At 27.9% G+C, this 17,614-nt stretch overlaps 1 protein-coding gene across 50 annotated transcripts in view; it reads right to left on the bottom strand.

Moving 5' to 3' along the window:
• Positions 1-17,614, bottom strand: part of LOC121114935 (KCNQ potassium channel) — a 579,520-nt gene that overhangs the window by 47,338 nt on the left and 514,568 nt on the right. For 30 of the 50 annotated variants that reach the window (XM_071887354.1, XM_071887327.1, XM_071887355.1 and 27 more), the window contains 3 exons: positions 16,921-17,031; positions 16,664-16,848; positions 7,893-7,910 (listed from right to left, as the gene is read on the bottom strand). In XM_071887354.1, coding sequence (XP_071743455.1) covers positions 7,893-7,910; positions 16,664-16,848; positions 16,921-17,031 — 314 coding nt within the window. The remainder of the gene's footprint in view (positions 1-7,892; positions 7,911-16,663; positions 16,849-16,920; positions 17,032-17,614) is intronic. The other 20 variants (XM_071887346.1, XM_071887329.1, XM_071887311.1 and 17 more) reach the window with 1 other exon arrangement.

Raw genomic sequence — 17,614 nt, 5'->3', positions numbered from 1 at the left:
GATTTCTAAAATTCATATTTTCGACCCACTCTAATATACAGTGTATATATATATGTGAACCCGTGACGGGTAATTTTGTCCGTGAAAATTTTCGCCGCGCACAAAGTTTTAGAATGAATTTTCGGATGAGATAATTTTACCTCTTCGAGAGTTGGCTGCATAAAATATTCATCGCCTTTTTACATTTTTATGATAAATGTTCGAACTTTACGTAATTTTATTCAGAACTAAATATAAACTTTTTGAAAAAGCCTCGCACATCGTATAAAAGATAAAATTTTAAGCTTAAAAAAAAATGGCGAAAATAAAAAAAATTATTGTTATATGTTAAATGCTCCATTGTTGATGTTCCTTCTTTCCAAATAGTCATTAAAAGGAACCAAAGTTGATTGTTTGAAAAATCTCATAATCTCTTACCTAGAAACTAGTGTCGAGACTCGGTCCAGACCCAATTTTTTTGGGGGTTCTGTCTTAATTGATTTTTTTAGACCGATTTGGACTCATTTTTCGGTCCAGACCGCGGTTGCTAACCGTGGATCGATTTTTTTCGGTCTCACTTAGTAGTCCGATTTTGATCCAGTCTCACTTTATGGAACGATTTTTTTTCGGTCTCAATTTATGGACCAATTTTTTTCAGTCTCATATATTATGAGACACTAATTTTGTATTTAAATCAACTGCCATTCATGTGCTTTAAAAAAAGTGAAAAGTAAACGATAAGTTCTAGAAAATATATCTCTGTTTAAACTGTGTATAACGTCATTGTACTTGAAAAAACATTTCATGTCATGTTATAAAAAAAATTATTTGTAAAATCGGTCTAGACATATTTTTTTGGGACCAAACTATACCAAATTTTTTTTTCCTTTGGAACGATCTAGACCAAATTTAATATGAAACCGGTCCAGACCAAGCTTTTTTGTTTGACCGAATTATATCGGTCCAACAAAAAATATAACGGTTTCCGAAGAGTCTATAATTTTCAGAGCGAAACTACTAGAAACCATCGAAGCTTTCATCTTGAACAGTACCAGGTACCATTCAACTCCCTTACAATGACCTAACCTGAAATTTAAGGACTGTTCAGCCTTTTTATCAATGAGTCAGGTTGACCATTGAACGTCTGCAGCAACATCAGCGTAGACGGAGATTAGACCCTCCTCCTATTGGCAATTCCCAACCAATAGACAATTCAAACTTTATAGTATGCACCCCTAACATTGATATTGTATTCATTTGGAGTACAATATTAATACAAGATTCTCCAGAAACTTTTTAAAACTAACATAGGGGTTACCTGAAAGAAAGACTCGTCTTTCTTTCAGGAAGTCATTGAGAATAGAACACTTTACTTTTAGTCTTTACTGCTGTATCTCAGTTATAGATCCGAAGATGAAGAGAAAAATCCAATAGTGAGAAAATAAAAAAGAAATAGGGTTCATAAAGAAGAATGATTAAGGAGTCACACATAATGAGTCTATTTATTAACTCATTGACTAGTGGAACCTTATGAGTCATAATCTTAGTTGGGGCTTGACGAAATCTACAAAAATCCATCTATAGAAAGAAAATAATGATTTAACAATAATTACTAAAATGTAAGTTCGAACTGATAATATAAAAACATAAAAAAGCGGCAAAGTTGCCAGAGGCGAACAATTATTCGGCAAAATTACTTAGAACTATATTAATCAATAAAATATATGTATGCATAGCAGTATTGATTATCCTTATTGATTGATTTGATGGACAAGGGACATTCTAATTGATTGATGTGTGTAAAGATTAGATGCATAATATAAAAACAGACAATTAAGGTGATACACTTATTGAGAAAATTCATCTATAATAAATGGGGATGAGAACAAATCTATCGTGTGAGATATGAATGGATGGCTGTGTAAAACATGACCATCTGTATTATAGTAGAGATGGATAAAAATCACTTACATTGGAGATATACATGATGCTGATCGAGCTCGATTCATCATTATAATCATACTTTTACGTCGTATATCTATCGCCGAAAACCCACTACATCTTTAAAAATAAAAAGTGTATTAACTTTTAAAGAAATGTATATGTGCTTTCGAAATTAAGAAAGCCTCTGATGACATATTACCCACATTTTTCCAATTTTTTAAAAATACATATATTATACATATTCAAAACTCTTTAAATCCTGAAGAATATATTATACGATTACATAAAATTCTTAGAAATAAACATATTATATCAATAATTGCGTACATATGAGTACATATGTGGTGCGTTAACATCAACACAATCTCGAACAAGAATTATGAAAAAGAGATAATCCTATTAATTTTTTTACTTCTTATAAATAATTATACAAGCCAATATTTTAGGGACATATTTGAGTCAGTTATAGGCTTTTATATTCAATTTATTGGATAAATTAAGATAACTAATAACTTTAATTTTAGCTTAGAAACTTTTTATTTGATTTAAGATTTTATCGGGCCTGATATGATAATTCAAATAAAATCTGTCAATTTTCTTATTTTACTGTGATGATATATTTTGACTACATCAATTGCAATTTTAAGCGCCTCCAAAGGGGTAATAATAATAAAAAATTAAATAGAAACTGACGATAATTTGTCAAAGAATACAAATGTAATCTACACTCAATTTTGAGAAAAATTAACCAACCATTTTTTTTGTATTGACGAGTAAAATATGAATAATCATTTTTTTTAAAGATCTGAGAGCACAACATCAAAAACTGATCAATATTTATATTTATTCATAATTTAATTATCATTGAAAGCCCTGTAATTTAATATAACATAATTGGAAATATTAAGACGCCAGTAATAGACTATGTGCAAGAGATCATTGTTACTAAATTAAACAAACCAAAAACCACGCAATTATATATGTGTTGTTCCCGTTCTAGAATATGAAAGATAAGCAATGTCGTACTATAACATAAAATAAACAAGTGATTCCCAACTTTTTCATCTCTGCGGAGCCCTTTATAATTTTTTAACCCAAATAAATATTTTCAGTATGTTTAAGCTATTGACAAATACACTGCAGAGCACAAGAGGTCTGTGGTGAGGAATCACTCTAAGATACTGACAGAGAAAAAATCGGTTAATAAGTTTCAAACTATTCTTGATCTAAGAAATGAAATACAACGATATAAAAAAATTCAACATATCAATTGAAAGTTTTTTCAAAGGAAGTTCACCCATCTTTAATTTAAATTTTACAATACATGATCAATTAAATTTGAAAAAAAAAAAAAAAATTAACGAAAAAGTACTCGTAACTTCCCTGCTTCAATGGAAATGATGCTTGGGATAATATTAGCAATACCAAAATTTGTGTACTTGTAACATTTTTAGAGTGAAATTAAAAATTTGTGAAAATAGTACTTCCTGATGAGCGTTAAAACCACACATGAAAGAATGAGAAAAAATATAATAACACTGAAAGAAATCATGTGAGTTGATAAGCTTTCGAATCTTAAATGAGGTACAAAATGAAGAAGCTGTTACTTATTTGCAAATTCATCTCGAAGCATTTTACTTTATTTAATTCATATAAGCATCTCCCTATGAGAAGAAAATAAAAAGTAATTATCTATTTTTCGTGTATCTTAGAACATTTTTCCAATGCAAAGCATATGGTTTAAAAATAATTATATATCATTTATTATGTCAAAACATATTTATTTTATAGATGTGTTCTCGACAATAACTGTGAATGAATGATGACAACTTAAAAAAAAAAAAAAATACATAATACTCCTGCCAATTAACATTATATTGACAAAATGATATTTGAGCACCTTTTGAAGTATGTGAGGAGACCTCAAAACGCATTTCAATTTACACCCTGCAAATTAATTTAAAAATTCCTTCATCAAGTTGTTGACAATTTTTCTTATCGTTCTTCTTAGCAATAAGAGTCTGAATATGTTAATCACATTTATTATGTTATGTCAACAGAAAATAAGCTGACGTCCATGGCTACCATATATTTTTTTTGTCATCGCGAGGAGGGGTAAATAAACCGAGGGTAAATGTGCACAAATATATTCTTAATTATATTACTTGATTTTGAGTAATCTATACTTGCTGGGAAGTGCTCTTATTCACATTCCAAACTATAATAGTGATATATCAGTAGTAAAAAATAGAGATCTACCAATCTACATTTATATTATTTAATTTAGGTATGAACATAAATTGAAAAATTCATAATTTCAATCCTTTATTTTTTGTTGTTGTAAAAATGTAATATTAAATATTGTAAAAATAATAATTATCTTTCAGTAATTGTTAAAAAAATCTCCGTTTTTATATTAGCAATTTTTATGTTGTTGTAACACATATATGGAACATTCATGTGAATCTATTTATTCATTTCTAATAAAGTATATGTCTATGATTGTATATTGTGAGTATAATATTTTAATTAGAGTAGGTAAAAGTTCCATGCAATTGTAACTTGTGCAGATTAAAAATTAACTTGAGTGCAATGATTTATTTAATTGAATATACGTATATGTGAATAGGGTTATATATTTTAGGTATATTATGTATGTAGATGGTATAAAAATATCATCACCTTTCTCTCCTCATTGTTTCAAAAGATAAACTGTAAAAATTGAAATCAAATGGAAAGTTGAAAGGACTACTTACTTTTGTCATATTATTTTATCATATGTAGTTAGATAACTAGAATCAATAATTTTTGAATACTAATAACCTTGGTAATTAACAAGAATTTAGAAAAAATATATTTTGTATTGATGTGGTTTTAAAGTCCTGTTATGGGTAGAGTTATATAAAATGTGACCTGCCGATATGTAAAAAAAAATAATAATAAATTAGTAATCTGGACAATTTAAAAATGTTTCAGAGAAGACCTGTTTAGCTTTTATGATGTTTCATTAGATTAGGTGCAAGCTATTCTGTAAGATGAAGGAAATTACACAGATTTCCATTCCGTATATAGCAAGACCATAGGCAGGAATGCCTCAATTGACGATCCTCAATCCAACAAGGACTTACCCTTATAACTTCCCCACATATACTCAGTGTTACTCTCCGTCTTTCATAAGCACCCGCACTAGTGAATACTTCATTCCATAGAAAAAGAAATACATAGAGCCACAGACAAATGGAATTTGATTTGTAGTTAGGCAAAAATCCTCAGTCTACACCAATGAACATCAAATATGGTAAAGGGTAGAAACCAAAACATAGTAATACCTTGAGATACAAGTGCCACAACAAAGGAATTTTTTAGGATACTAGCTGGTGGAGAGTTGGCGATAGAACGCAAAAACAACTTCAACCTTCATCTTTTTTTTATATTTCCTGTTGAATAAATTTATTTTACTTAAGTAATTTCAAGGAGCAAATAAAACTCAAATGTAAAGGTATTACTGTATCTTATTATCTCTTGGTTATTATAAATTCAACGTGTGATATAGGAAATATGTTGATTGCTATACTTTTTATTACATCATAAGAGTCAATCAGAGTTAAATGTATTCCCTCTACATGGAATTGTCCATTATTAATGTAAGAAAAACAAACAAATGTGACGTCATATTATAACCTTTTTGTCCGGTGATACCTTGTTAAATTCATTCACACATCTTGTCTCTTCTATGTACTTCTTTCTCTTTATTTGATACTAATATATTCTCTCCTCAATTATAAAAGAATAATGGTAAAAGCTTAATAAAATAAATAAAAACATTATCCAGATTACCAAATAGAAAAAATATCACACGTGTTTAGGTCATATTTTATACGGCTCTAATTATAGGTATTTGACCTCCAAATACGTAAGATATACATGATTTATGTAAATGTCAAGTATTTCCCGAAATTCAAAAGAATTTAAGTTCCCTTTTGAATTATATTCATTCTATGTATAAATAGTAATTTTGGTATACAAATAATTCCGGGATGGAAAAAAGTCACAGATTTATGTACGAGTCTGTAGTCTTTGATGCTCAAGTTTTTGTCAAGTTGCAATTCAAGGTCGATGTAGTTGTATATATTGATTTTATCAATATCAATCTAAATGATAAAAGGTCATTATTATCAAAAGTTGGGATTTGTAGACCTAAAATACCACCAAATAAGAAAATTTATTTATTTTCAGTTGTCCCCCATTGCTTTTCTTTTCTTTCCACCCAAATTTCCATTCAAATTAGCTCTTGTTAAACTGTGAACAAGTCGAAATAATTAATAAATTTTAATTCTATAGCTGGACAATATAAACCAACATTGCCAAATAATTTTGGTCCTTTTTTTTTATTTTAAGTAAGAGTTAAGAAGTACAATGAAAATAGTAGTAGAAGATGGGAAGTCAGAAGAAATATGAAATAAGAAGCAAATGAAAAATAAATAAAAATATTTGATTGTGTCGTGTTTTAGATCTCCAAATCATGATTTTATTCATTATAAGGACTGTGGTTCTAAATAATATAAAAACCATTTTTGAACTATGTTATTTCTTGACTAACTTTGATTGTGAGTTCTTATTAAAAAAATTGATTTTATATACATTTAAGTAAAAAATTTATCGATTCCCCATAATTTTGAGAAAATTATATTTGATAAGAAATTATTGAAAAGGCCAACATTTTGTAACTTAAAATTTTTATCTTTCTTAAAATTCCTAATTCGGGAGCCTCCTGAACTTTGAATTGTTTTTAATAAAAATGTTTTTTTAATTATAGTTTGATAATGAAAAGGTATAGATCAGATAGTTACAGCTATTTCAAGACCTTTTCCTACAAGTCATCTCAAGTAACAGTCAAGTCGCAAGGTCTTCAAAAAAAATGAGTCCATTTGAGTATCAAGTAACCAAATGAACAACTCGAATCAGACTCAAGTTCAACACAACTTTGATATATATATGTACTGAATAATTACGTCAATAGAGAATCAAATAATTTATTCAATAAGAAAAATAGGGGCAAATGGATTCTTGTGTTAAATCAAAACACACACAGAGATATTAAAGATTGAGAGTGCAATTCTAAAAAATTAAAGGCAAAAATGAAAGATGATTTTGACTAGAAAAGTGAAAATGTGCGCATTTTGAAGCGTGGAAGAATACAATTGTATAACTTGCGTGGACATGTAGATTGATTGTACAATTGGAAAAGTTGTATAAAATATGAACTTCCTGTACCTAAAAATAAAAGAAACCTAAAAAGGATATGGCAACATTAACAATTTGATTGTTTTTGAAAAGAGCTGCTTAGCTATCTCTATGTTTTATAAGATTAGCTAAGATTGTCATTTAAAAAAAGAAAAGAACATCCATATTAATAAAGTAAAGTATATATATCGACGCCTAATAACTCCAAGCAATACTTCCATTTATAAAAGAATATTAAAAGCAGCTGCAGAAAATAAAAAATACTCTTTAGATTGACAACTAGAAAAAAATATAACAAACTGTAAGGTCATATTTTATACAAGTATAACAATCGTATCCTCCCATGCTTATAAGTACGTGCATCTTTACTTCTCTAATTATTACATATTATGTAGTTAAATCATGCAGATTTTTTTCCGCGTAGCTTTGCGGGATGGTAAAATATTTCAAACTTTAAATGAGTGAGGAATAAATGGTACATATCAAAAATGATTATATGTAATTAAAACTTAAGGGGCTTGAAAAGAGTAGAAATCCCCTATAGATATCATAGCAAGAATAATAATTATATACATTTTTTAATTATTACTACTGTTAATATTTATGATGACAAAAGAACAAGGAATTTCTTCAGGAACAAACCCCTCAATCTCTTCTTTAAGTGAATGCATAAAATAAAAGAAGAAGAACAAAAAAAAAAAGCTTAGAGTAAAGCCAAAATTTACCTATTTTTTCCTTTATCACTAAAAGATTTTTAGTAATATGGACGTCGAAAATAAGAAAAATATAAAGAAAATAAATAATTGTAGTCATTAATAATAATGTCATCTTAAAAATCTATAAATCATTATTTGAAATTAATTTGTATGCGACTGAAGTTTCTTTCAAAATGTATTCGTGTACAAAAAATCCATTTACTATGTAGAAAGTACGAAAAAAAGGAAGTAATATGATACTATATATTTTGAGCAGGTTTTTCTCTTATTTATCGAAAGGAGGTTCCTCCTCCATAAACTAGTTCTTGGATGTACATTGAACGTATATTAAAGTTTTCTGTAAGGAAAATATAAGTATGTCATTCTTCGCAATTATATACATTTATGGGAAATGAGAATTCGTAAAGATCTAAATCTTAAGCCTCATGGATATATTCCTATCTGGAGGGAGTTTAAAAATAAGTTCATATATATGTAGTGCGGTATAGAGAGGATGATTAGTATGGGATCGAATGCTACATGTACATGCTTGGAATTCTCTTTCAGAATTCTGCTTTTCCCTGGATTTTGTTTGAGCTTTGCACCAAGGAGAAGTTCCCTAAAATCCTGCATTTCATTATTTCACATAAAAGACTAATTTTATTATATATATTTCATGAACATTGTGTCATATCTGCGGAAAAGTTACGTATTTAAAATATCATTTGTTTTTTAAAATATTATGGGATGTAAAATTCGGATGTCTCTTAGTTTTATAATAAGAGTTACATTAGTGATGTGTAAGAGTTGATTTTTAGCCTTTTTAGGTCTTTCATCAGTTACTATTTAAGTTTATTTATTGCATGAAGAAAATTGTTATAACAAAAAATGGAGTCGTGGCCTTTAAAAAACAAAACAAAAAGAAGATAATAATTAAGAATAAATTTGGAAGTCGAAATAAAAATTTATTATTTCTTTACAAAAATATAATGTAATTTATCAGTATTTATTAACGAGATTCCAATCTTTGCAAGATCCTCAAAATTAAAATCTAAGATCTTGCTCAAAGACAATTTCTTTATGGGAAATAAAGTTTAAATTGTGGAATCTCATGAGTTCCTAAATAATATGTTTTTGAAATTTAAGTGTTTTTTTAAGAAAAGGTAAACTAAATTATTTTTAATGGGTCTGGGGTAGTATAATTGTAAAATACACAACCCTACCCTCGACCTAATAGTCAACTTGCGCATCACTAGAATCCATGAAACTCTTTTTGTAAAAGTATAACACAAATGAAATGTCAAAACTCATAATAATGAATAAAAAACGTGTAAAATCCCAATACATAACTTTTATGAGATACGTAAAAGATTTTGGTGCTTTGTGGGCATCATTTATATAGACTAGAGCGTAAAGACTCTTAACTGAGTGATTCTTCGCTATGTGTTTTACATTTAATTTAATATAACTCATATTATTAAATTACTAAATACGAAATTTCTAGGAAAATAATAATCTTAAGTGTGACACCTCAACATAATTCTAGAAAAACAGAATACGGGAGAAAAACCGTCGTATCTAATGAAAATAAACCTTTCTTGGTAATTATAAATAATTTCGTTTGAACAAGAAAATATTTGGTGTGTTATATATTCTACCAAATTCAGTTATTTAACATGATAAATAATATTATATATAGACACTCTTCAAAAAGTGAATAATGCTTAAATCAGAAAGTAAAAAAAGCTTTCTCCTTCCTCACTTAGAGGCAATTTTGCGGTTTTAACCCTATATCGTCATAAGTGTTATATATAATGCATGTTTTTTTGCATCTTCGAAATAGTCAGATTTATGTATTTAATCGTAATTATTGTAATTTATTAATATTTAGTTAATGAATCTTTGAACATAAAAAAATGCAAATTACTTACTCATTACTTTTCATTATTGTAAACGTATTGCAACACCAAAAAAGTACTAAATTCCCGTGTTTTTTCAAAAACAACAATTCTAATTTTAGAAGTGTTTATCGAGAATATCTTTCATTTTTATAAACGTCAATAAGAAGAGTCAGTCAGCTACTTTGACTACAAAAAAAATTATAAAATTTAAATAACACGGACTTTCTTGTCTTTAGAGAAGGACAAAGCTTCTAATTTAAAAAATCAGAAGTTCTAACGAAGTGTTAGCCTAGTGGGCAAATAAGGGTATACCACTTTTACAAAAAAAAAAAAATTGTTAAAACAGGAAAGTCAATGTCTTTTCCTTCCTAGTTTTTTAGGACTGAAGAACTTATTTGAAAAAATTAAAAGCACTGCTAAAACTTTGGTTCTAAAATGATGTTTGGTTCCACCTCCCATAACTCTAACCATTGCGAGTAAATATTTACTTTTTGTCGCAAATACCAACTTTCTATGCGGACATCTCTATTGATCATATCATTTACACGAGCACAAACAGCTGTTAATATATAAAATACTAACTTGTAATATATGATCACCCATTTCATTGACAGTCCCTTTAGCGCAAGGCATTGAGATATACATTACATTAGAAACACAAAATCCCTTTTTGAACGAACGATTGGTATGTATATCATTTATCCAATTAACCTTATCACTACTAGTATAATTGTCAAAATAGAAAAGGAAATGTTATTGTTTCCACTGATCAGTAAAACTGGCTACGCTACTAATTGTATATATAGTGACTCACTATATAATCAATATCCTCATAAACATAATATTTTTAGATACATTGAAGTGATAAACATATCTTTTCCACACAATCTTTTTCTTTTGACGCAGCTTGAAATATGTGGTATATGCTTATTAAAATTTAAAAATTTTATTTGTTTGAATTATAACTATGGGAGTGGACAACAACGCACTTGTCAAAAATGGATCTTATTAAAATCCAATTTAATAAGAAGTATTAAATAATCAAAAAAGTATAGCATTGTCAAATATGAGTATACCATGGTGTTATAGGCCTTCCAAATGCTAACGATACTTTGCCAAATAAGTGAATTGAAGTTGCAGTATATATTTATTTTTTTCGATCTATATCGTGTGTTAATAAAATATTGCCATGCTGTAGATCATTTTCTAATGACATGAGATGTGAAGAATTTTTCTAAATTTTTTCATAAAAGTTACTACATTACTTATAAAAAGGGGTGATTCTCACAAATTATAAAAATAGACCAAAAATTTGCCATTCAATACTCATCCAATACCATAAGAGAAAATGATCTCAAATATGAGACAAAATTATTTTTTATAGAGCCAAGTTTGTAAGAATTTGCATTTTTGACCTATGAAGTAAGTATACTACTCTTTTACCGTCTACCCTCGACTTATACTGATCAGGGTTCATAGGCCATGAGGAAGCCACTAGATACCAAAATATCTTACACTGAAAAGTCATAAATTGTTCTTTCATATTTTAAATTTAATTTTTAATGTACCTTTTTTTTAAACGAATTTCTGATTTTGTTTTTCTGAAAGAATACAATTTCGTTTGGTACCCTATTTTTTACGTTAAAGTACGGTAGCTTAAGCAAATGCTCATATAAATCAGGCAATGGTAGGGGCATGCTTATCCGCCCTGTGTGCTGTGTTTCTGTCTGACAAGATTATATTTAAATTAACACTTAAAAGCAAATTACGAAGAATGCTTATGGCAAGGGCTTTCTAATGGACTTGACTTATATGCAGAACAAAATATATAAGTTTAAAAAGAGGTCAGTTTTTATTTAAAAACGATCTTTGAGTAATTTAGACAACAAAAAAAGATAAAAGTATTGTAACTTGTCTCCTTTCTTCCTTACAACCAAATCATTCTTTAAAGCTCTTTTATCGTTAAAGTTTGATGGAAAATAATATAATTTAAATACGTAGTCGTATAAAGTCTTATAATGAGGTAACTTTATTACATATTCTAAGAAGACTATTCCGTATGTCCTAGGGTAATGCAGTTGCCCCATCAATTAAAATCCTTTTAATAATCAGCGACCCTAATTTTGGTCCTGCAGATAGGCAAGTAGAAGATATATACAAAGTTTGAGCAAATTTGGTTAGCATTTACCTCTTGCATAATTGCAATTTCTAAAGACGTATGAATCATAACTTATTTGTTGTGCATTATTTTGAAAATTATATAATTAAATAAAAGATTTAACAAAAAAAAAATAAAAAAATTCTATTGTTTTATAATTATTTTAGTGACTTTAATTTCCTTGATTGTAAAGATGAATTATTGATTTCACCTAGACCGTTATTAAATAAAATAGACATTATTAAACTTCAGTACAGAAAATGAAGAAAGGACTACCTGTCTTCTTTTATTTCTTTTCTAACTATCCTTTTATTATAATACAAATACTGTATTTATACTCTAGCATACACAGAAAATAGCCACATTTAGAAAATGAAAGTTCACCCCAAAATTACAAATAAGACAAGTCAGAATCATAAGGCCCTTTCTAATTACAGCAGTTGAACACATATACAGACACAGATACAAATAAATTCGTTAAACTCTACTGGGCACAACGTAAGTATGCCTTTCTTTGTATCAAGTATGTATTACTGAGTGAAAAATTGGCATACACAGCGGAGGCTTTTTTCATTATTATCATTGGTCAATATTCAAGTGTTGGGTTAAACTAGTCTTAAGCCTGAGTCATTATTTTGTTGTATGTTGCGTTAGTTACATAATATGTGCACTCAAGATACTGTAGATGACCTGGATTTATGACATACCATTAATGAACATTCTTGGTCTTATGTTTACATCATGAAACTAGACAAAAGCTTCTTGCAGAAAACATTTGAAAAATAGGATATTCATTTCTTTATTTAATAAACTGTCTAGGCGCAATCACTTATTGTTTGATTCAATCTAGCAAAAGTAGCGTGTAAAATAAATTATAAAAAACCCATAAACTTTATTTAATATTTGAAATATTTTATTGAAATTTTTGTTTTTAAAACAACTATTAACAAGAAAATTGTCCTTGATACGCATTTAGAAATGCCAATTGTGCAAGAGATAAACGTTAATCAAATTTGGTAAAATTTTGTATTTGTATTTTACTTAGCTAATTGCAGTACCAAAATTAGGATCAGCTGATTCTGATAATGTTAGGATAACTGCATCACCCTAATGTACATACTATATATTTATGTTCAGAGGCACAAGATTGTCATATACTGAACTATACTGGTATATGTAAAAGTATACAGCAATTACATTATTAACCCTTATATCTCGTAAGTTTTACTCGAAACAAAGAGAAATAAATAAAAATATATTCAGGTAAAATATATATCAAAAGAAAGTATAAACACAATGACACATATTATGTATGTATATTAGACTGGTTCTTACATTTATTGTTTAGAAATATCGCGTGAATAAAGTCCAACAATCTTCTTCTCAATAAAAAGGGAATAAATATTATGAAGATTGAAGTTAAGAGAAAAAAAAAAATAGCCCTACCAAATTAAGAAATTTATTCAGGGTGAACAGTTGTGTATTTTGAAATTTTATATATTTTTTTTTTGAGAATAGCTAAAGATTATTGAAATTTTCATAAAAAGATTTAACTTTTTGTGAAAAGTTGTGGATTTTTGAAAAATAAATTAATATAAAATAGTATATTTGAAATTTTTCTTCAAAACATTTAATCTTTGAATTTTTTAAAATTTACAAAAAATTATATTTTAACTATTATTTAAAATATGAAAGTATTGGAATCGGGAATTTTTACTATAATTGCGTAAAAAAAAAGCAACGAACTTTTTTTTAGAATCGTCCCATTACTATAAAATATGCAATATATATGTCAAAAAATTATTATAGTACTGCGTAAAGAACACACTTTTTTTTGTCAATTGTGTAGAAAATAAGAGTTAAACTTTTTTTAAAGCACTTTTTTGAGTAAAAAAGTGCATTTTTTTATCAAATGTGACATTAAATTACTTCAGGATGTATAAATGGTATTCTTAGTGGTGGAGTGTAGCCCTAGAAAATAAAAAGTAGAAACTAAAAATATGTGCTACTTGTATGAAGAGAAGAATAAGACTTACTATTAATTTTACTAAAAAATATTGTTTTTTGGGAAAATGTGCAGTTTCTCACATAGAAAAAATGTTATATTTTAAACAAAATGTGGGGCTTATTCTAGTCGTTATTAGAGAAGCACATATTATGGTTGTTAATGGACATGAAAGAAATGAAATAAAGCATTTAAAAAAAGGACAATTGTATGGACTATGCTCACCTAACATTTCCAAAAAAATTATATAAGAACCACTCTAATGGTTATAAAATAGATCACTGGGAGTCATTTCATTTTTAATTGAGTATTTTCATGTTCATATTTTAATGATGACACATATATTTCAACTTTTTTCAAACTCTGATTTTGTAAGAAAGGAAAGTAACTATGCCAAATTTTATTGCTCTATAACGTGATCTTTAGATTGCACATCTCGATTAAAGTTTGAAAAAAGACACAATTGATTTTATTTAAAAAATTAAGACTATTATAAGGCATTGTTCTATAACTTGCTTTAAATATTTATGAAAAATATTTCTTTAACCTATAAAAAATGTTACAAAATTATTTACTCAAGTGACAAAAATTTTTTCAAAAGGAAATATATATTTATAATATAGTGTTGTAGCATAACTTTCAAACGGTTTTTTATACCACATAACCACTTTTCCGCTCTAGTCTTAATCAAAGGTTGAAAACAAATATATAACAATTTATTAATACACAACCCTGCTTCATAATAATTTAGATATATCGCATATTTATATTTGGAGGAGACCAAAATCAGTTGTAGTACTTTTTGCTTTTGGCTAAATTGATCAGAGTTGGTTTGACGTAGGGCACGAAAATATTTACCTCAATATCCTTTTTACATATGTCTGCTATTTATATATATATATATATATATTGACAGTTTTTATAAGGGTTATAATACATGTATTTGAGTCAGAAGAAATGGGATGTCAGGAAACAAAATTCAATAAGCCCCACCCCTCTAAAAAAAAACAAAAAAAAAAACCCTTGTATACAAGTTTATATATTTTTTATTTTTCAAATTTTGCTTGAAGATGATACTTTTTTTTTCCTTTCTGTCAAAAACTCGGAGTTCCTACAGTAAAAAGTAATTCAGAAGGCAAACACACCATTTATACTTGTATATCTTAGGATTGTTGGAAGTATGGAAAAGACCCCAAAAGAAATAATTGTTGATTTTTTTGTTATAAATATTATACATATCAGCATCATAATTGCTTTTTTTTTTACAATAAAATGCTACAAATTTCGGTTCCATTACATGTAATTGTTCAACTGATATCCCATTTGTTCCAAGTGGCATGATATATAATTTTTATATAGGGTAGGGGAGGGTGTCACCTTACTCTCAAAGAACATGCTACCAAGCCTTGTTTTGTATGAATATGCATTTTTTATTCGAATGAAATAATCAAGAAAACCCTTTGTACTGAGTTTATACTATCTATAACTTCTACTCAATAAGTATAATTTGAATTATTATCAATATTTTTACTGAGAGCAAATGAATCTATTATTTAAATGATATACGTTACAGCAAAAACAATCAAACATTGACTGGATTAATATAGAAATATGGTTCGTTCAAAAAATTATTTTTACCCCTACCAAATAAATTTTTATTCAATTTATCGAAGAAAAGTTAGTAAAAATATTGTTTTTATAATAATCGACATCATGTATATAATGTACATTTTTTGGGTATACCTTTTGGATGTTTGAAAAAAGAGTACGTTGCAACTATAAAAAAATGTAAGAGAAAGCCTCGTATACCAACATTTAATAATACAATAGAATTTGCATTTAATTAATAGTAAAATTGGAGTTCCTTCATTACTAATATTTTAATGTATTTACATTTTAATCTAATAGTTTAGTAAGATATCTTATTTTGTCAAAACATGAATTAGTTCTGAGAAGATATTGGAAATATAACTGAAACGGAGCAATATTAAATTATGGAGACATCATTTGAATGTTATTACTATCAAATGTACCATCATAATAAAAATTATATCCACAATTATGGATAATTTCTATTTGTTTTATCCGCAACGGTTTTTAGAATAAAATTATTACAAAATAAGGAACGTTTTCACATTACGTCCTCATCATGGAAATTAGTCATCTTGCTATAGCTCAAACAACCAATTTTAATACGATTATATAATCTCCTTTCCATACATACCATGTACCTCAAACTGTTTTTTTTTATAAATTTTTTGGAACCATTGATGAAATTTCTTCAAGATTTTTTTTTGGGAAATTTGTCTAATTGTTGGGGGAGAGGGGCGCTATGCCCTTTTAGTCCCTGCCCCTATACAGACACACCTGATTTTTTCTTTATATCTTTTCACTTTTAGATAATTATTTAAAGTATGACGTCACTAAAAACGACCTATAAATGTTTCTTAATATATTCAAAATATTGACACAAGGTTCAAACTTCTATTTAATAAAATTTTTCTTATTCATAGATACATCTTAATATTATATTTGATGGTTTGCATTGTAGCAGTTGCTCCTTTAAGAAATTAATGATTATCTTCAATTAATTTATAATAATCCAATGAGTTCTACTTCTCATCAACGCCACTGCTACGATATAAAAAATAAGGCAATTTATTTTTGAGTACATTAATTCCCCTAGGACCAAATATACCATTAACCAAGTATATTTTAATGAGTAACATTAACTTACGGGGGAGGTGATCTTTGAGGGATTTGATGAATTTTCCAGGTTGCTTCTGAAGATGAATTTTCATCAGCGGCGTAGCATCTCCAAAGACATTGGATAAGCGTTGCCGCCGGAACCCGCCGACGGATCATATGTTTCTGACGTTGTTGTTGTTGGACTTTTAATGCAAATCCAGAGCCCAAAATACCCTTTAAAAAGTAAAGGAAATTCACAAATAAATTTAATGATTTTTGGCTGGATATATGAAAAAGGAAGTTTACCGCTGGTAATGCAAAAAACGAAATTCCTAGAAGAGCACAGCAGGAGGCTATTATTTTACCTTTCCAAGATTTGGGAACTGCATCTCCATATCCAACAGTGCAGAGAGTTATCTAAAAAAAGGCGTACAATGGTAATAAACTGGTATATATGCACACAAAGTAAGTACTTGTTTCAAATAATTATGCTCTAAGTGATTCCATTACTCACATAGGTACATTCATATACATTAAAGTATGCAGTAATTCTTATATTATTTGAAAATATATTAATACATTTTAATGTTAGGGAAGTAAACGCTTTCTATGCCATTTCGATTAAAGGGACTCCAAGGAAAGAGGGGAAAGGCAGTTGATTGAAAAATGAAGCAAAAAATAATATATGCAACTTCAAAACAAAAAAATAAAATATGAATAAAAATACCTAGGGATGGGACTTTAGTAGTGTACGAGAAGAATAAAAAAATATATAATATAATAATTCTGAATCTTGAAATATGAACAACTCTTCTTTTGTCAATAAAGAGGTTATTTGTCTAAACATCAAAATTTATCTTGTTTATAAGAAAGAAAACGCACTACTTTCTAAATTTCCTAAGTATTTTGTAGTTAGGTACTCTTTTTTTCCCTTGTCGGTTTTCTGAACGTTGTTTAATTGAATTTAAATAAACTCTTGTCAAAGCTATAAACTAAGTGA

The sequence above is a fragment of the Lepeophtheirus salmonis genome, chromosome 3, assembly GCF_016086655.4.
Source record: "Lepeophtheirus salmonis chromosome 3, UVic_Lsal_1.4, whole genome shotgun sequence".
Taxonomy (NCBI): domain Eukaryota; kingdom Metazoa; phylum Arthropoda; class Copepoda; order Siphonostomatoida; family Caligidae; genus Lepeophtheirus; species Lepeophtheirus salmonis.
This window is presented reverse-complemented; position numbering and strand designations above follow the sequence as displayed.